At 43.8% G+C, this 19,871-nt stretch overlaps 3 protein-coding genes across 13 annotated transcripts in view; all 3 read right to left on the reverse strand.

The window, feature by feature from the left end:
* kcnab1b (potassium voltage-gated channel, shaker-related subfamily, beta member 1 b) overlaps positions 1 to 937 on the reverse strand; it is a 40,011-nt gene extending 39,074 nt beyond the window's left edge. Inside the window, exon 1 of the mRNA XM_035528089.1 lies at positions 1 to 937. This exon is cut by the window's left edge and continues 230 nt beyond it. The gene's annotated coding sequence lies outside the window, so the exon portion shown is untranslated.
* Positions 938 to 1,650: 713 nt separating this feature from the next.
* Positions 1,651 to 2,541, reverse strand: LOC118241689 (cornifin-A-like). Its single transcript, XM_035528090.1, has 3 exons — positions 2,375 to 2,541; positions 2,115 to 2,258; positions 1,651 to 2,068 (listed from the first exon to the last, which is right to left on the reverse strand). The coding sequence occupies exons 1-3, from the start codon at positions 2,539 to 2,541 to the stop codon at positions 1,651 to 1,653; spliced, it is 729 nt and encodes a 242-aa protein (XP_035383983.1).
* Positions 2,542 to 11,948: 9,407 nt separating this feature from the next.
* The window catches only part of mbnl1 (muscleblind-like splicing regulator 1), a 51,600-nt gene continuing 43,677 nt past the window's right edge, over positions 11,949 to 19,871 (reverse strand). For 10 of the 11 annotated variants that reach the window (XM_027033172.2, XM_027033175.2, XM_027033179.2 and 7 more), the window contains 4 exons: positions 19,487 to 19,578; positions 19,086 to 19,130; positions 18,488 to 18,559; positions 11,949 to 16,782 (listed from right to left, as the gene is read on the reverse strand). In XM_027033172.2, the coding sequence (XP_026888973.2) occupies positions 18,503 to 18,559; positions 19,086 to 19,130; positions 19,487 to 19,578 (194 nt within the window). In that variant the 3' untranslated portion in view covers positions 11,949 to 16,782; positions 18,488 to 18,502. The remainder of the gene's footprint in view (positions 16,783 to 18,487; positions 18,560 to 19,085; positions 19,131 to 19,486; positions 19,579 to 19,871) is intronic. The other variant, XM_027033177.2, reaches the window with a different exon arrangement.

Below are 19,871 nucleotides of genomic sequence, written 5' to 3' on the forward strand. Positions count from 1 at the left end.
CGGAGTGACGGAGGAACAGCAGAGGAACGGCAGGTGCTGCAGCCAGAGAAGATCTTCAGGAGCTCCAGGCTGGGGTCCGTGCCGGGATTGGAGAGGGCTTACAAAAGGAGGCAGCAGTAGTGGGACATCTGTGCTCGATCCTTCTGTGTGTGTGTGTGTGTGTGTGTGTGTGTGTGTGTGTGTGTGAAGAAACTGAGATGATGGAATGTCCTGGAGATCTCCGTCTTTAAAGGATACGGTGGCTTCAGCAATTACAGCCTTCTGTGTGATTTTTTGTTTGGTGTGTGTGTGTGTGTGTGAATCTGAATCCTCGTCTCGCTATCTCACTAAGTCTCACTAAGTCTCACTCACAGTAAGCTCTTGCGGTCTTCAGCGGTCAGTGATGTCTTCTCTTTCTTTTTCTTCTCCTCTCTCTGTTCTCTCTGTTCTTCTACACCTCTGTGATGTTCTTTTTTTCCTTCCTGTTTGGTCCTCCGGTGAGCTCAGCAGCAGGGTCTCCCTCCCCCTCCCAGCACAGAGACAGGGAGGCTGAACTAGCCGCGGTGTGGATGCCACTCAAACAACTCCAGGAGACAGAATCCAGCGAAATAGGGACATGATACAAAAGCGGAAAACTCCCTTGCTGACACTGACACAAATCCACCAACAAGCAGGCGGCAAAAGAGGGAAATTGTGATCGTCGCTGGAAACAGAGGCTCGGAACTTAAAACCGTGTCTCGTCCAAATCTGTTCCCACTGAACCAAAAAAAGAAGTGTGTTTAAAGAGCAAGGGTACAGGAAGGAGCCCTGCGTTTAACAGCCCCCCTCACAGCCCAGCAGATCGCCATGGGGCTAGTGCGCTGCAGTTCGGGAGGAAAGTCATATCTGATGAAAGGATGTGTGAACGAAAGAAGAGAGGAGGAGGAGAGGAGCAAGGGGAGAAGGAGGGAGAGGTGGATGAGGCATGATCGCAGTGGCTGGCACTGGATGAGAGAGAGAGAGAGCAGAGAGAGGGAGAGAGAGAGAGAGAGAGAGAGAGGGTAAAACCAGAGCAAGTGAGAGCAGTGCCCACTCTGATGGGGAGAGAGAGAAGGAGGGAAAGAGAGGGGGAGAGAGAGAATAATACACAGAAGCTGAGCGACAAGGTAAAAATAGAGAGAGAAGGACAGAGAGAGAGAGTGAGAGAGAGAGAAGGAGAGAGCTGCAGTGAGACCAAAATAACTGCAGTCTCTCACTAGTGACTCTTTGCAGTCTTTCACTGAGAAAGTGAGGAGAATCCATCTGGATGGTGCTGTGTGTGTGTGTGTGTGTGTGTGTGTGTGTGTGTGTGTGTGTGTTTGTGTGTGTGTTTGTGTGTGCGTGTGTGAGAGGCTGAAACACAGCAACATGTAGCTATGCTTGTCTGTCTATGTTTGTGCAGGGTTTATCTCTGGGTATATTCTGTGTGTATGATAGTGACACGCCACTCTCTGTGTGCACAGTACCACAGCGTTCTGGGATGTAATCTAGGTCACAACCATTACAAAGCATTTTGTGCATGGAGTTGTGTGTTCCTCATGAAGGGGTACGATGTTTACCTTACCCGCACTGTCTCGTCACACTGCGTCCGGATCGTATCCGCACCTGTACGCATGGAAGCACCTATCTACCTCCTCACTGCCGCTAAATTATTCAACTCATCCACAAAGTCAGAAACCTGATGCAAAGGCACGGGTTACGCATCGTCTTACTACGAGACGAGACGCTGGGGTCACACAGGTTATGCATCGTCTCACTAGGAGACGAGACGCTGGGGTCACACGGGTTATGCATCGTCTCACTAGGAGACGAGACGCTGGGGTCACACGGGTTATGCATCGTCTCACTAGGAGATGAGACGCTGGGGTCACACGGGTTACGCGTCGTCTCACTATGAGACGAGACGCTGGGGTCACACGGGTTACGCGTCGTCTCACTACGAGACGAGACGCTGGGGTCACACGGGTTACGCGTCGTCTCACTGCGAGACGAGACGCTGGGGTCACACGGGTTACGCGTCGTCTCACTGCGAGACGAGACGCTGGGGTCACACGGGTTACGCGTCGTCTCACTACGAGACGAGACGCTGGGGTCACACGGTTAACGCATTGTCTCACTACAAGACGCTGGGGTCACACGGGTTACGCATTGTCTCACTATGAGATGAGACCCTGGGGTCACACGGGGTATGCGTCGTCTCACTGCGAGACGAGATGCTGGGGTCACATGGGTAATGCATCCTCTCACCACGAGACGAGACGCTGGGGTCACACGGGTTATGCATCGTCTCACTACGAGACGCTGGGGTCACATGGGTAACGCATCCTCTCACTACGAGACGAGATGCTGGGGTCACACGGGTTATGCATCGTCTCACTACGAGACGCTGGGGTCACACGGGTTACGCGTCGTCTCACTACGAGACGAGACGCTGGGGTCACACGGGTTACGCATTGTCTCACTATGAGACGAGACGCTGGGGTCACATGGGTAACGCATCCTCTCACCACGAGACGAGACGCTGGGGTCACACGGGTTATGCATCGTCTCACTACGAGACGCTGGGGTCACACGGGTTACGCGTCGTCTCACTACGAGACGAGACGCTGGGGTCACACGGGTTACGCGTCGTCTCACTACGAGACGAGACGCTGGGGTCACATGGGTAACGCATCCTCTCACTACGAGACGAGACGCTGGGGTCACACGGGTTACGCGTCGTCTCACTACGAGACGAGACGCTGGGGTCACACGGGTTACGCGTCGTCTCACTACGAGACGAGACGCTGGGGTCACACGGGTTACGCGTCGTCTCACTGCGTGTCTGTCTGGCACGCTCAGCCTGGTGCAGCGAGTGCTGATGTGGTTGAGTGAGCGTCGCACAGCCTGTCAGCCAGAACACCTCCCCTCCAGACTGCATCTGTGCTCGACTGTTTGACCAGGACAAGACCCTTTAGCAGTTCACTGCTTGTTTATTAATCTTTGATTAAAACAAAAATGTCACTTTCTATTAAGTTTAAATAGTTGCAATTCATTTAAAAGCTTCAATGATTTACAACTTTTCCTAATAAATATTTCTCTCATGATTTTTGCAGGATTGATATCTGTGTGAACATCTTCCACACACATTTTGGAGTCGCTGTCCTCATGAAGCCTGTGTGTGTGGCATACGGTAATAAACCAAAAAAAGCACAAAAGTTTGTCTGATTTGATAGCTCTCTGAAAATCTGCACTGGCATCACTGTGGTGTGTGTTCAGACGCAGGAGCTGTTAGGGAAAGGTACTAATATTCCTTCACAAGACTCTGTATGCAAGTCTCCACTGTCTCACCATCAGAAAGACTGATCACTCTGTCCTATGGTTGGACCCCACTTCAGAATCTGTTTCCATAGCGACAAGTTAATTAGCAAGTCAGTGGATTGTAGTGAAAAAAATCTGATCCTGCAAAGTCAATCCAACGGATCACCTGATCTGTGAAAAGCTCCATCTGTTGCGTTCAGTTTTCACTCCTTGTAAAGCTTCGCCATCATGGTCTCCACCTGTTACTAAACCTGCCTCTTTTCTGACATGGCTTGTGTCTTCAATGTCTAGTTTGCTTTTCCATCGATATTCTCCTCTGCTATGATTTAACTGTGACTTTGACTCATGCCACCCCCACCACCGGGTCAAAGACGCGAGCTGGGACTACACGGCAAGCCAACGAACCCCACCCACCAGGTACCTCACCTACCCGTTGAACAGACGACACGGTGCTGCCACCTCATATCCTGCATCCGAACATCCGTGCCCGGACATTTCGGCAGAACTCAGGGAACATCGAGACATGTCAGTGTTTCCTGCTCCACCGTTCCCTGTATGTTCCTTTGTTGTGCATTCCTGCCTTACGCCTTCTGCTATGTGACACCTGCCAAGATCGCGCTGCTTGATAACACCAAACCTGGCGCTGGCCCAGTGCTGGCCCGGCACAACCCCAGCCTGTGGAGGTGTGGAGATCTCCATTACTGGAGCTGGGATGCATCTCTACTGCTGCTGAAATAATGGCTGAACATTTCCACCACATCCCAAGATAGTTTAAAGAATTCAGGTTCCTTGTGTCTATAGTCAGGTTTCACTTCTGGTACTTATAGACTGCAAAAAAAAACCCCCATAACTGCTGAAAACACTAGCACTAGACAGCCCATGAATCCCTCAAGATCGACTTAATACGGACGCACTGGATATCAGATATCTGGGCTGTGGACATGTGTCACTCATCACTCACCATGAACAACCTTCCTCCTCACTGCATCTCCCGAACCTCCCATGGTCTTTGGCCTTGGCTCAGAACACATTATATCCACATCTTCTGGACACAAAGATGTTTTTTCTTCTTGGGTCCTGGACCATTTCAAAAGCCAGATGAGCAGGATTTGCACTGCCAAACAGCCTCTGGCTGTGAAACTGATCTGAGTACAGCTTGCTGCTCCTAGCTGTGCATACCGGCTCTCCATAGTGGAAACCGGACTCACGAGTCACCAATGTATTGATTTCTGACTCGACTGGACAAAAAGCTTTGCGACTCTCTTGACTTGAACATCGGTGCCCCAGATTTGGACTGAGATGCCCCACGTCCCTGAAGGTCTCGAGAGCAGCCGCAGGGCAAAAGTAGAACAAACACAGAACTCACTGCCTTCATCGTGACTCCTAATCACATGCTAGCAGCTACACAGACACGGGATACGAGGCCGCAGTGCCTCTAATCATATCAACCAGAGGAATTCTGCAGACAGGTAATACACGAGAAAGGGTGTGTGTGTGTGTGTGTGTGTGTGTGTGTGTGTGTATGGGGGGGTACAAAGCAACCTAAAAATGATTTTCAAACTTTTTAAATAAAGCATTCACAATTTATGTAAATTTAATATGCCACCGTTACTTTGAGGTTGAAAAACTTGTTTAAATGCAAAGTTTAGGCCTTGAGTGGAGTGTTGTAATAATGCCGTTCTTGACCTGGGATTTGTCAGGAGAGTTTAGTCGGAAGGCATGAGGTTTTGCTGTTCCTTGTTACAGATGTGCTTGTTCCTGCCTCTGGCAGAAACTATGGAAGTAGTATATATGTTAGGAAATTCAGCATTCCAACCAGTATGAGGATGGGACCATTTTCCCAGAGACGGAGAACACGTTCCGCTGCTGTCCAAAGCCCAACACTCACTCAGGCTCACAGTACTTTAGCCTTTTGACATCCTGGGGTCACACAAGCTGCTCGGCTCATGACAGTGACTACAGTGACCCTCACAGCCACAAGGTGTGTCCTTCTCTGTCAAATCCTGGTCTGTCTGTACACAGTCCAAGATCCCATGTCACTAAGAGGTAAACTCACTCTTCTCCTCACTCCTCAAAGACTCTGGTCCCATTCTGCATCGCGGGAACCGTACAGAGGTCATAATCATTCAGTGCGTGATGCCATAGCCCTCAGTGTAAGTGTATATAAGTCACCGACTCTTACTTCTAGCTTGCTGAACAAAAAATTAACTCTGGCGTTGAAATGCAACAGATTCAAATCTACACTTGGTATCCCGGCACAGAACCCAGATCAAGAGCCATTCCACCCTTCTACACACCTGTGAGTGGATCAATTTGCTATGTAGTGTAAATTCTACCATGGGATTCTGACTTGTGACGATGGTTTCGCTGAACGCAGAGCTCGATGCGTTCATTTGCCGCTCTCTCCCTCGGTCTTCGTAGATTTAAGTGTGTCATTCAAGTAAGCCATCAAAGTTTGTCACACTTTGCGCTCTCTGTGGGTTGCCCTACTCTGGTGCTCTGAAGTCACAATCTCTCCCAAATTTCTCCAGTTAATGAGCCTTGGAGAGAGAGCACGGAGCGTGCCACGGGGCTCTCGGAGGAGTTAGCTCACGCAGCAAATGAGTTTTTGGAAACGCGATTGTTGGGGGGCTCTCCTGAGGTGCATCTTGCTAATTTTCGAAGTTCTTAATTTAACCAGGAACGCTCGTTGTTGGTTACGAACAATGACACCTCTCCAAGAATGGGAGACATGTGACATGTTTATTTGTGGACTAAAGAGAAAATGTTTACTATGATATGAGAGCGTTTTTGTGTTAAAACACTGATATCTTCTACGGGAACAGAAAGATGTACAAGCACATCCTATCACCACATTTCTGTGTCCCTGTTCTCTCTCTCTCTCTCTCTCTCTCTCTCTCTCTCTCTCTGTCAGTTCAGTATGAGAGTTCATACTCTATGTGTCTTCAGAGCCAAACCTTTTTTCTGTCTGTCTGTCTGTTTCTCTCATTTCTTCTGTCTCAGGGGGAATCAACCTGACTAGTTTTAGCCCTCATTATTAGAAGTCTGACTGAATGCAGCTCAAATACACTGCTAATCTGAGCCAGTGATTCTCCCACCTCTGAATACACTGCTAATCTGAGCCAGTGATTCAGAGATTAGCTGCAGCTCGCTGATACGGTACATGGCAACAGAAAGGGGTCAATATGTACCTCACTAATATCTTACTGTTCCAGGATAAATTCCCAGATTCAGTTTCTGGATGGTGATAGAAGAAATCATGTTCAAAAATGTCTGAATATTATTCAGGACTACAGCAATGGAGTCTTTTGAATATAAAACACACACACACACACTGGTATGTGTTCTTCATTAATAATGTACATGTTAATGCCATGGCTGCAAATTTGTAACAATTTGCACAACCCAACATGAATGAATAATTACAAACAGCTGAAGTTGGGTATTGTAGTGTTGGGTTTTGTGGTGTTGGCTATTGTAGTGTTGGGTATTGTAGTGTTTGGTTTTGCGGTGTTTGGTATTGTAGTGTTGGGTTTTGTGGTGTAGGCTATTGTAGTGTTGGGTTTTGTGGTGTTGGGTATTGTATTTGCTCCTTTTCCCAAGACTTTGTTCGTACAGGATCTCAACATCTCTCTTGTTCATGGCTATATTTTTGGGGTGTGAGGCTGATAAATTCAGAGCTGAATCGGGACACTTTTATCACCGGTTTCAGCTCGTTACATTCTGGGTAATGCACACTGCAGTCACCCTCTGCTCCACTCTGCCGCCCTGGTGGGTGGTGGGGGTCTGTGTCACTGTTTTGGCTCTTTGTCACTGAGTTTTATGTGACACCGATAATTATCCTCCAAACTCTACGATATAAACACCCCAGCAGGAAGGTTTCATGTTTCTGTTTCTTTCTCGCTCTCGGCACGCTCCCGATTGCGCAGTATAGGAACTAACTGTGATGCCAACATTTCACGGCATGCTGTACCTGTCAGACCTGAGCTGTTTTTCCCCAACGCCAGTGTGTTATCTTCATTACAAACATCTTTAAATATGTAATGTCTCGTCTGCTTGTGGCGAGGGAAGGGGCAGAATGGCTCCCAGCAGGGTAAATGATCTCACCTACAGCACCGGTCACCAGGACCCAGGTCCGGTTCTCGGGACGATAATTCCACCAAAGCTGGTGCTGTCGTATCGCAGGACAGCTGCACCTGAAAAACGCGTCGACGTCCTACATGCGCGGAAACTCGCGAGTTGTCAAACATTTGCGTGGGGGAGATAGCCAGCCGCTACCGCGATGCCTCAGAGAATCATTACTTTATGTATTTATTTTGGCTGCTGGATTGCTCACGCTGGGCTTCATGAACATCCCTATAAAATAGCCTTATGACAGTTTACCTGTATAAGCGTCTGCATGGCCCTCTGACTCATCATTCTCAGGTGTCCAGCAATCCTGAAATGTATAAACTGTGTGTCATGGTTACGAGCGCACAGGTTTGTAAGTCGCCTGTGCTTTGATGAACTGTAAGCAGGGACATCTGAATTTCCATCATAGAATTGTAACTCCGTAGCATTCCGGTGAACAACTGCAAAAAAGTAACTCATGGAAAAGTCCAGGTGATTGGGTTTTGAAGCACACACACTCACTCTGTCTCTCCACCTTACATGAACACACACACATTCACAAACACACACGCACACACACCTCCTCCCTAGTAACAGAGACAGCTGAATCTGTTGTTTTGTAAACGTATGACCGTGGTATTTTTAGGAGTTTGTTAAACTAACAAAGGTGTGGATCTGCAGTCTGTCTCACAGGTATCAAAGCTGAGTGATGCCTCTGTGCCTGGCTAAGCTGTCACTATGCTCAGATCAGTCAGATCGCTGGTTACACTGCATAAAGCTTTCATTCTCATATCTGTCACTGCGCTCAGATCAGTCAGACAGCTGGTTACGCTGCGTGAAGCTTTCATTCACATATCCGTCACTGCGCTCAGATCAGTCAGATCACTGAAAGCTAATGCACTGCCAAATGAAATATGCAGCAAATAAATAAATAAACAAACAAACAACACACACTGAATGCTGGAATTCGTGCACTCTTCTGTTCACTAGCGAGCACAGACAGCCACTGGCTGACACTGGACAGTCTTACTCAATTTAATATTCTTTTTTTCCGTGCTTAAGATGATGTTTTAACAAGTAGGTGTAAATAGAAAACAGCACTTTTAAAAGGTGTGGCTTGTGCTGTTTAATACTAGGAGGGTTCCTCCGGTGCTGTGTGTCACGTGGACATGTTCTGAGCAGCTCAAGGCTTATCAAAGTTTAAAGAGGGCAGCCCCAGCAGTTGATCTGCGCCTGCATGCTGGGCATGGCAAGGGCACTAGGGAGACAGGCCGGCACTGGAAGCCACTCCCCCAACCTGAGTACAGCACAGCCCTTTGACTGAAACGCTCCAGGCAGGGGATTCAGCAAAAGGCAGAGATGGAGAGAGAGAGAGAGGGAGAGAGAGAGAGAGAGAGAGAGGGAGAGAGAGAGGGAGGGAGGGGAATAGAGGGAGAAAACCTCACACACACGCACGCACACACACACACACACACACACACACACACACGCACGCACACACACACACACACGCACACTCGCATACACACACACACACACACACACTCACATGCGCACACACTCCCACTCACTTGCACGCACACACACTCACACATGCAAACACACGCTCATGCACACACACAAACACTTACACACACAGAAACTCACACACGCACACACACAAACATTCACACACGTGCGTGTACACACACACAAAAGCTCTCATGATGCTCACAACGGGTGTGCCTAGTGTAATCCATGTTCCACTGGCAAATATTCAACCAAACCATTATGTAAAACATATAGATATCAATTATATATGAACTTTACATCCATTAAACCTGCTGATATTCAAGTATTGCATCTGAGACACCATCTTATTATCTGGGACTTATAGACAACTATACACAACTATATTCGGTATCATAGCACACGAACGATCTTACGACAGCCTTGTGTAGCCTTCGGGGTGCGTTTAGTTATGTGAGTACTGCAATGCGTCTGCCATCTGCTGGCTAAATCCTGTGACTACACCGTCCCCGCGATATTTATCTATATATTTATAGATTCCGCGCATAACGCCTGATTCATGGCAGGTTCACACATACTACCCCTACGTTTCATCTCTCGTGTAAACGGGTCCGCGCGTTCCACACAGACCACGTGAAACACAGGCCACGTGAAGCGCGGCGGAGCGTGCCTGACGCAGCTGCGAAGTGACGCAGATTTCCGTGGAACACGTGCCGTACGCGTCACGCAGCAGAAAACACTTAAATAAACCCCGTAAAAAAACACTGAACAAACTACGAATAAAAACAAAGAGACGCGACGTATACAATAGCATGCATGCGTGGTATCAATCCCAGTCCTGATTAATGTCGTCTTATACACATATTTTCCATGTGAAGGAACTGGCCAGTCGCAAGCCAGAAAAGTACCGAATTAAAGCGCTTTGAATGTGATGTTGCCAGAATGGCACGTGTACGAAACGTCCTGTTTCTCTCTGACTGCTGCTACCACACTAATCTGCACGCACTCCCAAGAATCTGGTGCGCGAGTATTACCAGTTACAATGTCACGTCGCTCGCGCCAATCAGGTAGCGCGTGTGAAGCAGAGTACTGGCTATCAGGTCACGTGAGGTGAATTACAGACAGTACTTACAGACAGCTGGAAATGTGAGGTTGCGAGGGTGTTCTGCTGAGCATCAAACAGATCAGGTGCTCTCGCCTCAGAAATAAGGACGAATTCTAGATTCTAAGTCTAGAACCTATATATCATGGGAGAGAAATGTACCAGTTTGAACTAAAATCAATTGTCAACTATATCAATTGTCAATTATGACTTTTCCCTTATTCTCTTGATCCTCACATATGATTATTCTCTTCTGGCTATTTTACTAGGGCTTCATCAGTCATAACACATAGTCATAACACACATAGTGCAGTCATAGCACAGTCATAGCATACAGTCATAGTGCACAGTCATAACAGTCATAACACACAGTCATAACACACAGTCACACCACACAGTCATAACACATAGTCATAGTGCACAGTCATAGTGCACAGTCATAACACACTGTCATAACACAGTCATAGCACACAGTCATAACACACAGTCATAGTGGACAGTCATAACAGTCATAACACAGTCATAACACAGTCATAGTGCAGTCATAACACACAGTCATAACACACATAGTGCACAGTCATAACACATAGTCATAGTGCACAGTCATAACACAGTCATCGTGCAGAGTCATAACACACATTATGACTTTGTCAATTATGACTTTTCCCTTATTCCCTTATTCTCTTCTGGCTATTTTACTAGGGCTTCATCAGTCATAGCACACAGTCATAACACAGTCATAGTGCACAGTCATAGTGGACAGTCATAACACACAGTCATAGCACACAGTCACAGCACACAGTCATAACACAGTCATAGCACACAGTCATTGCACAGTCATAGCACACAGGCCACAGTCATAACACAGTCATAACACACAGGCTAGTCATAACACACAGTCACAGCACAATCATAACATAGTCATAGTGCATAGTTATAGCACACAACAGCATATAAAACTGACCTGAGAGATGTGGAATTCCACTGTATTTTAGCAGGTTTATCATGTACCATATTGTAGTTTTGACTACAATCCACATGTTTTTGGTGTTAAACAGTTACATTCACTTTCTTGTTATTCTTATTTTTCATCTGTCATATATTGGTGTCTCGATCAGTCCCTCCCAGGTTCTGTGTCGTTTTCTCGTTTTTTTAGTTCCATGCCATAGTTTCATTTTCTCCGCCCCTGGTTTGATTTTCCACACCTGTCCCTCATTAAGTTCATGTATTTAAACCATGTCTTGATCCCTGTGTAGATGCTATTCATTGAATTATGTTTGAATGTTTGACTGTCTTTGAATTATTGAATTTGTGAATGTGTTTCCTTATGGTTGTTTCTTTGTACTCTGTGCTTTTGTGTTTATCTTAGCCTTCGTGTTTAGTTATAGCCTGCTTCCCCGTTTGCCTTCGTGTTTGTTCTGTTTAGTCATGTAGCCTCGTACCCTCTGTGTCGGCTCTATGACCCTGGACTGTCTAGACGACTCTGATTTTGGATTTGCCCATAATAAATCTCGCACTTCTCCGCACATGCATCTGCCTACAATTGGCAATTTTCAACCTATATATACATGCAACCAATTATGAAAAACGTAAGTGGATATTGTAAACTGTAGCTGTAATAGTCTGATAATGTGATCATTTATGGGTATCATTAAACAGTCAGACAGAAGATGCACCTAATCCTGCAGTAACCAGTGCAGTGTGGTGCAGTATTTTCTCTGCAGAAGGTTGAAAGCTGCATTTCCAACACAGATGCAACTGCAGTTTAAAAAATGTCCTTTGACTGCATCAGTCTGAGCTGCCATGATTTCTTTTTGTTATTTTGACTATAGTATGATCTTGGCAACATAAGAGATGGTGGTATTGTATCTTCCACTTTGAATAGGATGTACAGAAAGCATGTAAAAAAGAGAAAAATATAACAATCTGATTTTCATTTCAAATCCATTTTGCTTTAATTAATTCATAACAGCAAGAGTCAAATATAATAATAAATGCATAAAACATTTTTTAACCATAGTACAAGGTCTTACAGCAACTCTAAGCAAAGAGTGGGCATGAGATTACATGAGGAGCATTAAACATCCAGTAAACAGGCGCGTTCGGCAGGAGTGGCCACCTGAGAGCGGGAAGTGCTGGGTACAGCGGTGCCCGGCACAGCGGGTACAGTGCCACACTGAGGTTGATGGCCAGGACCGTGGGTACAGTGCCACACTGAGCCTGGTGCCCGGCACAGCGGGTACAGTGCCACACTGAGCCTGGTGCCCGGCACAGCGGGTACAGTGCCACACTGAGCCTGGTGCCCGGCACAGCGGGTACAGTGCCACACTGAGCCTGGTGCCTGGCACAGCAGACAGACGCTTTGGTTTATTAGCAGTTGAGAAGCAGCCAGTACAGAGCCACGTGAGCAGAAGGCAACATCCACTCAGGGTTCACTTTGTTTTTGGTGGGTGACCTTCCTGCAGAAGGCGCCGTGCTTAGCAACACAACAGAAGTAACTGTATACGTGTGTGTGTTTGCAAAGACGCGCACATGTGCTTGTTATGTTGTGTAAGGCTTATGCTAACATGTTGGGTCATTTTGAAGTTATTTTTTAAAAACATTTATCCCGATGGTCAGATGGATTTTGGTGAGTGTTTCACTTCAGATTGAAACATTTAATGTAGGCCGACACTTGTCAGCAGTTGACGGTTTTCAGTCTTTTGTACTGTGTAGATAATTTGTGACTATGAGAACTGCAGTATGGTGAGAACTTACTGCACTATCTACTCATTCATAATGTGGAATTTTATCATGTTAATCTTCTACATGCACTTACAATGTCCAGGCTCAAGTCAAATACATTTTTTTGGTTGGATTTTTTTTTTTTTTTGTGTTAGTTTGTTTTGTTTTTTTTCTCCCACAGAGGAGCACAACGATAACACACAACGCTTAGCATGGGGTCGACGGAGACGAGAGCTTCCGGACGGCTTCCGACTCTCCCTATTAAAGGAAGCCTGCGACATTTTGGACACACTCATCACACGTTCACACATGTGTCTGATAAATATTGGAAGACACTTTGGACTTTGGAGTTCATCTGTCAGAAATCTAACAAAACATAATTTCTGCCCAAACATTTATGATAGTCAGATGCATAAATCTATCATGTTACAGCAACATAAGACACGCAGGGTTAGCTTGTGCTCGTGTTCAGAGTAACGGTCGTGTGCTGTCTGGGAATGCAGCACGTGGCCCTGGAGGAGTGTTCAGAGCTAGAAGATCTTTTCACTAGGATGGAGTTAAACTGATGACGTTCTGATATTTGTGCCACATATTTTGAATCAGATTTTATTCCACACAAATGGAACGAGAGATTTTCTGCCAAAATGTCGGAGTCGTCCTTCACATGAGGGGAAGCAAATGAAATTAAGGCGGAGCTTTGCTCTTTTTTGTTTTTTCTTTTTTTTTAAAGCAATGATGTAAAGTAATATTAAAAACAGCTATGTCACTTCTGCAAGCGTAATCTGTTAGCTCGTCTATCACTCTATGTCTTAAATTAGCCTAACAAAATTTCTCATAGAATCTTTTATTATTCAAAATAAGATCTCCATATTATACATTTTTTTAACTTTGTTTTATATTGACTATGTACAGAAGTGCAAAAAGTCGACCTTTGACCCTTGGGCTATGGCTCTGACTTGCAGCCAGGGCCTTGGAGGCCACACCCCACACACGTGATCGTAGTAAATCTTCAAAACTCTCTGGGTACATGCTGCTTATTATTGGCCTGACATTCAGGGATGCTCTTCCAAATATCAAAATACAAGTTTTATGTTCTGAAATGGATACAGTAGAAAATAACTTTTTACTTTAGCACATATGATCAACATGTTAACTAAATAGTTTGAGACAACCCGGATTTTGATACGTAAAAAAATTAAATTCATTAAATTAACAAATGCCATACTTATTTGTTTCAATAACTACAACTCAACTATTTTGCAAAAATCAATATCAAAACAAAGATTATCCATATGAACTTCAAACAGAGGTTCCAAAAATGAGAAAAGTCAAACATTCTAGCTTGAACCTTCAGTAAAATGTTAAACAGATGTCCCTAAAGTCCCTAAACACCAATTACTTGAAAATGAGAACAACAGAGAAAAAACAGAGAGAATAAACTTCTCTAAAGTCTAAAAAAGTCAATGACAATATTATCAAATACAAAAGTGAATTACACAAACTAAACATGCAAACATTTAGCAATATGACTCTATCTAAGGATTTGAAGTCAAAGTGATCGGTAAGTGTAACATGATTAATACGACTATAAAATGTGTGAACAATAACCTTTATGATTTAAATGGACATTTGAGTGTGTGAGAACAGAAACTGAAATCTAAGGCCTCTGTAAAGAAATATCACTAACCACAGAGCTGGAGTCAGTTCCATTACGGCTCTTTCAGTCCAATTTAAACTCAGTTGATGAGCTGAATTACAATTCGCAACATTCACTGACACACTTCAAGGAGTTTTAATAATCCATTTCAATTCCCTTTATGAATTTAACTGAATGAATTGACCCCAACCCTGAATGACCCCAACCCTGAATGACCCTAACCCTGAATGACCCTAACCCTAACCTCTGTACACCCGCGACAGACTTAAGACATTTAGGCTGAACTGCACTTTTCTAGATCTCGAGGAGTCTAGATTGCGAGTTCTTTCTGGACGTCTTCGCGCTCACTGTGCAGCACAGAGCCGTAGCTTTGAAATGACACCAGAAGCTCTGAAGTAAAGCGGCTTACTTCAGTTCTCTGATCTGGAAATTTTGGCTTTGGCTCTACCCTGGGCCCCCTGACCACAAACAGGAAGTGCCAGCGAATTCGCTGCTCACTGCCAACGTTGCCTGGAAACCCCAGGAAAAAAATAATGAGGAAAATGACTTTGGCACAACTTAACAGGTTCCTAATGTTTCTACTCTAACTCTAGTTTTGTTTTGTTTTTGCTGTACATTGGCTAAAGGCTGTTTGAGCTCAAAAATCAGAAAATAAACACAAACGGCACAAAATTGATTCAAAAGGAAACTCGAATCTTGACCCAGACACGTATCCGTTATTCCCATATACAAAACAAACGTAAAAGCAATCGATGTGTGACCAGTCTGGCGCATGCACACAGTGCTTCTCTATGAGTCCATTTTAGAGTCCCCCCTCCACTCCAGAGGAGACTGGAAACACACGCTGCCCTCTAGCTGCAAGATCTCCACAAATCATCTGTGTCTTAGCACAGAGACGCGGCATGACAGCCAATAGTCATTCTCCACTCCACAAACAAAACAAAAAAAAGACATCTAATAGGAACTACAAGGCTGAATGGAAACGCCTTCAAAAGCATTGTAGACAAATAACACTAAAAATTCTGTTAAAAAACAACAAAAAAACCCTCACATGATCAAGAAATTATTTATAAAAACAAGATTCCTAAAAAACAATCTCTGGTAAACACAGTAACACTGCTGTTATAACACTTTCTGTTTGCATGTGTGGTGTGGAGCGCCATAGAGGTGGTGAAGCTTGCTAAGATGTGCTTTGACAAGGATTCTGGGTTGACCTAAAACATTCATTAGTCTTCTGCCATCCTGATCTCTCTTCTACAAGCCATCAGGACTGGAAGTCCGATCTGTAAATGCAGCAGTCTACGTGCTATTTTGCTGGATGTATTGTGCCATGTAGAATTGTAATTATCTTTAAATTCAAGGTGCATCTTTGCAAATTTTTTGTAAACTATATGGTAAATCAGTAACGCTTCACTTTACGTTACATTTAACGCATCTTATAAACACTTGCAACACACCTGTATTGTCTTACAATATTGTCTAAAAGTATTTAATTATACCTACTTATAAAACAATTTGGGATAATTTCTAGTTTTACATAGATGAACAGGTTACGACTCTGCACGGTTGTTTGTATCTAGCCAGGTGTGTTACGCAATGCGTAACCAGTGGCCAATCTGTGCAATCAGTGCATAACCAACCGGCAATCTGTGCGAGTCGTGTAGTTGCGACCAGAAGGATGAAGGTGTGGTCGTTACTCCAGCACACAGAGACAAACACGTTATCCCAGCACTCCTCACCTGCCTCCCTCATGTCCACACTGTGCTGTCTCCCTCATGTCCAAGTCTGTGTCCTCCAGAGGGATCTTAAAACACTCTGTCCACATCCAGGTACATGGTTTGTGGATTTGTTTTTTTTAATATATATTTTTCACTGCATGACTTTAGGAGTTGGTTTTCAGATTAAACACAGATTAGACACAGATTAGACCTATCTTCCAACTCATCTGCAATGCTAATGATGTTCACGGAAAATCTAGGATGTGGCGTAATGTGGGTCTAAAAAATAGAAATAACGTTAAGTAAAGTGTTACTGAAAAATCCTATTAACTTGAAAAAAGGAAGTCAATAAAAAATAATTTCTTGGTCAATATGTACCAGTTAGTTGGCTGTTAAGACATGATAACAGTGACTTCTTTTCAGGGTGTGTGGATATGTGTTTTCTGCGTGTTGTATGTAGTTCTACGTAGCACATCTGAGGGTGCCCCATTTCTCCACACAGAAGAGAATCATGGACTAGAACTTTAAATGTTTTACCAGTGGACTAAGAATATCTAAAGGGTACATCTGACCAGAATAAAATAAACTATCCTAATTCTGAACATCTGAAATGTGAATATTTGATGGAGTTTGTCCCAGGAAATAGATCAGCACATTCATTTGATCTGTAATAAAACAAAACAAAACAGAACGTGAAAAAATAATAACAACATCATTAATAATACTAATAATAACGACATAATAAAGAATAATAATAGTGATAACATTAATGCCAATTAACAACAACAACAACAATAATAATTCCTTCTACTGGTACATTGCCGTGTTCAAAATGTTTAAGACTACTACATACTACACACATACTGATTTTTCCAGTTTGCAAGATACCCAGATGATTCTACTTCTGCGAGTGTGACCAGTGTGGGTTCAGTATGTGACCAGTGCTATCATCATTGCATCACATCATGCAAAATTGGAACCTTCATACATTCACATGACCTCGTAGTATGGTTTGTGTCTGTCACATACTGGGTACTATACTGCATACTACTATGGGGACTAGCAGCCAGCAGCCACTATAGTGTAGTGTAGTATACAGTATACAGTATGTAGTATACAATATGTAGTATGTAGTATACAGTATGTAGTACACTGAGTATAGTATGTAGTATGTAGTATACAGTATGTAGTATGTAGTATACAGTATGTAGTACACTGAGTATAGTATACAGTATGTAGTATACAGTATGTAGTATACAGTATACAGTATGTAGTATACAGTATGTAGTACACTGAGTGTAGTATACAGTCTGTAGTACACTGAGTGTAGTATACAGTATGTAGTATACAGTATGTAGTACACTGAGTGTAGTATACAGTATGTAGTATACAGTATGTAGTATACAGTCTGTAGTACACTGAGAGTGTAGTATACAGTATGTAGTATACAGTCTGTAGTATACAGTATGTAGTATACAGTCTGTAGTACACTGAGTGTAGTATACAGTATGTAGTATACAGTATGTAGTACACTGAGTGTAGTATAGTCTGTAGTACACTGAGTGTAGTATAGAGTATGTAGTACACTGAGTGTAGTATACAGTATGTAGTATAGAGTATGTAGTACACTGAGTGTAGTATACAGTATGTAGTATACAGTCTGTAGTACACTGAGAGTGTAGTATACAGTATGTAGTATACAGTCTGTAGTACACTGAGTGTAGTATACAGTATGTAGTATACAGTCTGTAGTACACTGAGTGTAGTATACAGTATGTAGTATACAGTATGTAGTACACTGAGTGTAGTATAGTCTGTAGTACACTGAGTGTAGTATAGAGTATGTAGTACACTGAGTGTAGTATACAGTATGTAGTATACAGTATGTAGTACACTGAGTGTAGTCTAGAGTATGTAGTACACTGAGTTTAGTATAGAGTATGTAGTACACTGAGTATAGTATACAGTATGTAGTATACAGTATGTAGTACACTGAGTGTAGTATACAGTCTGTAGTACACTGAGTGTAGTATACAGTCTGTTGCTGGTCACACAAGTCACACCCACATTAACCACACATGGTGATGGTGGTGATCTTACGCATGTTAAAAACATCAGTACAGGACAATGACGTACTCGTCATCCTTATTCAAATATTTTTCACTGAACATGAACTGAGAATGGCCACACACTCAGAAGAGCTCGAAAATGTGCAGACCAGATGTTCACAAGGCTCCTGACGGCACAGCCAAACTGCCCCACACATCCTGTTACTTACGTCAGATCAACACATGAAACAGTGGATTCTAATGTTAATGTGACAGGAAATCATATTAGAAGTAGAAACAGAAACCAGAGGGCAACACTCACTGGTCTGGTCTGTGCCTACATCTGAGTCAAGTATTTGTGACTAGTCAGATGCTCAGCAGATATTATTGGAATCTAGAGAGAAAACATATAGAAAGACATTAATACAGAATATGATGTTAATACAGAATATTATATTAATACACAACATTCCATTAATACAGAATATTACGTTACTACAGAACATTAGACTTATACAGTTACAGTTCTATTAAAGTTCTGATACAGCCCTGAAAGTCTGTAATTAGTGCAAATGTGTCGCGGTTTTGTGACAGTTTCTCTTTTTGACATCTCAAAAAGAAAGAGAATGAAATGAAGCAGAATCCTGGTCACTGAGCCCAACAGGGTCTACAGTGTTTATTGGTGGGGAAATAGCTTTTCTACAAAAGCGGAAGAAGGAAGCACAAGTGTATAGTTTCCACCTTGACAAACATTTAATTCTGACTCGACATTTGTCCAGATCGGTGGGGGTGTAGCTTTACTGTACACAGACTAGGAAGTCTCACTTTGGAGACTGTGGAACTAGGAGAGGTCACCAAGCACAGCACATCCCCACATATCGGGGGGGACAGACACACATGTAACACAACCTGGTACATACCAGCTGCATGTATTCGTTGGTAGTCAGCTTTGATAGAGAAGAGTCCTCAAAATAAAAAGGACGAGAAGAATAATATTAAAATGATATTCACCACTACTGACAGTTCAGAAAACAGCTCTAAATCAACAAAGATTACAAAAATAAAATAAAATCCACAAGTGGTGTTAAAAACACTGGCAGATATTAGTGAACTACATATAGAGTAAAATAAATGAATGTCGTAGAAACACTAACGTCTAATTCCTTTGTCCAGCAGTTTCCTTGCAGACAGTGAGACAGAGAGTGGGGACAGGACAGTACAGGGAGAGAGAGAAAGATAGATAGATAGAGAGAGAGAGAGAGAGAGAGAGAGAAAGAGAGAGAGGGAGAGAGGGAGAGAGAGAGCCAGAAAGGAGGCAAACCTGATTGGCTGATGCAGATGCGAAGGGAACACTAGTGGCGGACGTGGTTGCTGCGGACACAGCGGCCGGTGAAGCGCCGTGCATCATGGGTACTTTTCAGAGGGAAAATCATGTGAGCACATAAACAAGGTGGGGCGTGGCCATCATGTGTACACATATGAAAGAGACGGAACGGTGTCTAAGTAGACCGAAGAAGAGGAAGGAAGAGGAAGAAAGCCTTACTAAGAGTCCAAATCACCAGGGGCAAAGTGTAGTTTAACCAAACCATGCCAAGCAGGGAAAGCGTGGTCTCACTACCAGAACTCACATTCACTGGAGGCCACATTAGCATTGTGGGATTTGTAGTCCAAACGCTCTGGTTGTTGATTTACCAGTGGTGATTTTA

This window comes from Electrophorus electricus, chromosome 7 (genome assembly GCF_013358815.1).
Source record: "Electrophorus electricus isolate fEleEle1 chromosome 7, fEleEle1.pri, whole genome shotgun sequence".
NCBI lineage: Eukaryota > Metazoa > Chordata > Actinopteri > Gymnotiformes > Gymnotidae > Electrophorus > Electrophorus electricus.

What these genes read in the sequence shown, in the direction of transcription:
- LOC118241689 (XM_035528090.1), bottom strand. Translation starts at nt 2,541, where the DNA reads ATGCATAACCCGTGTGACCCCAGCGTCTCGTCTCGTGGTGAGAGGATG. An exon ending in TGTGACCCCAGCGTCTCGTA is followed by an intron (nt 2,259 to 2,374) that starts GTGAGACGATGC and finishes GTGTGACCCCAG; the next exon opens with CGTCTCGTCTCGTGGTGAGA. An exon ending in TGTGACCCCAGCGTCTTGTA is followed by an intron (nt 2,069 to 2,114) that starts GTGAGACAATGC and finishes CTCGTCTCGTAG; the next exon opens with TGAGACGACGCGTAACCCGT.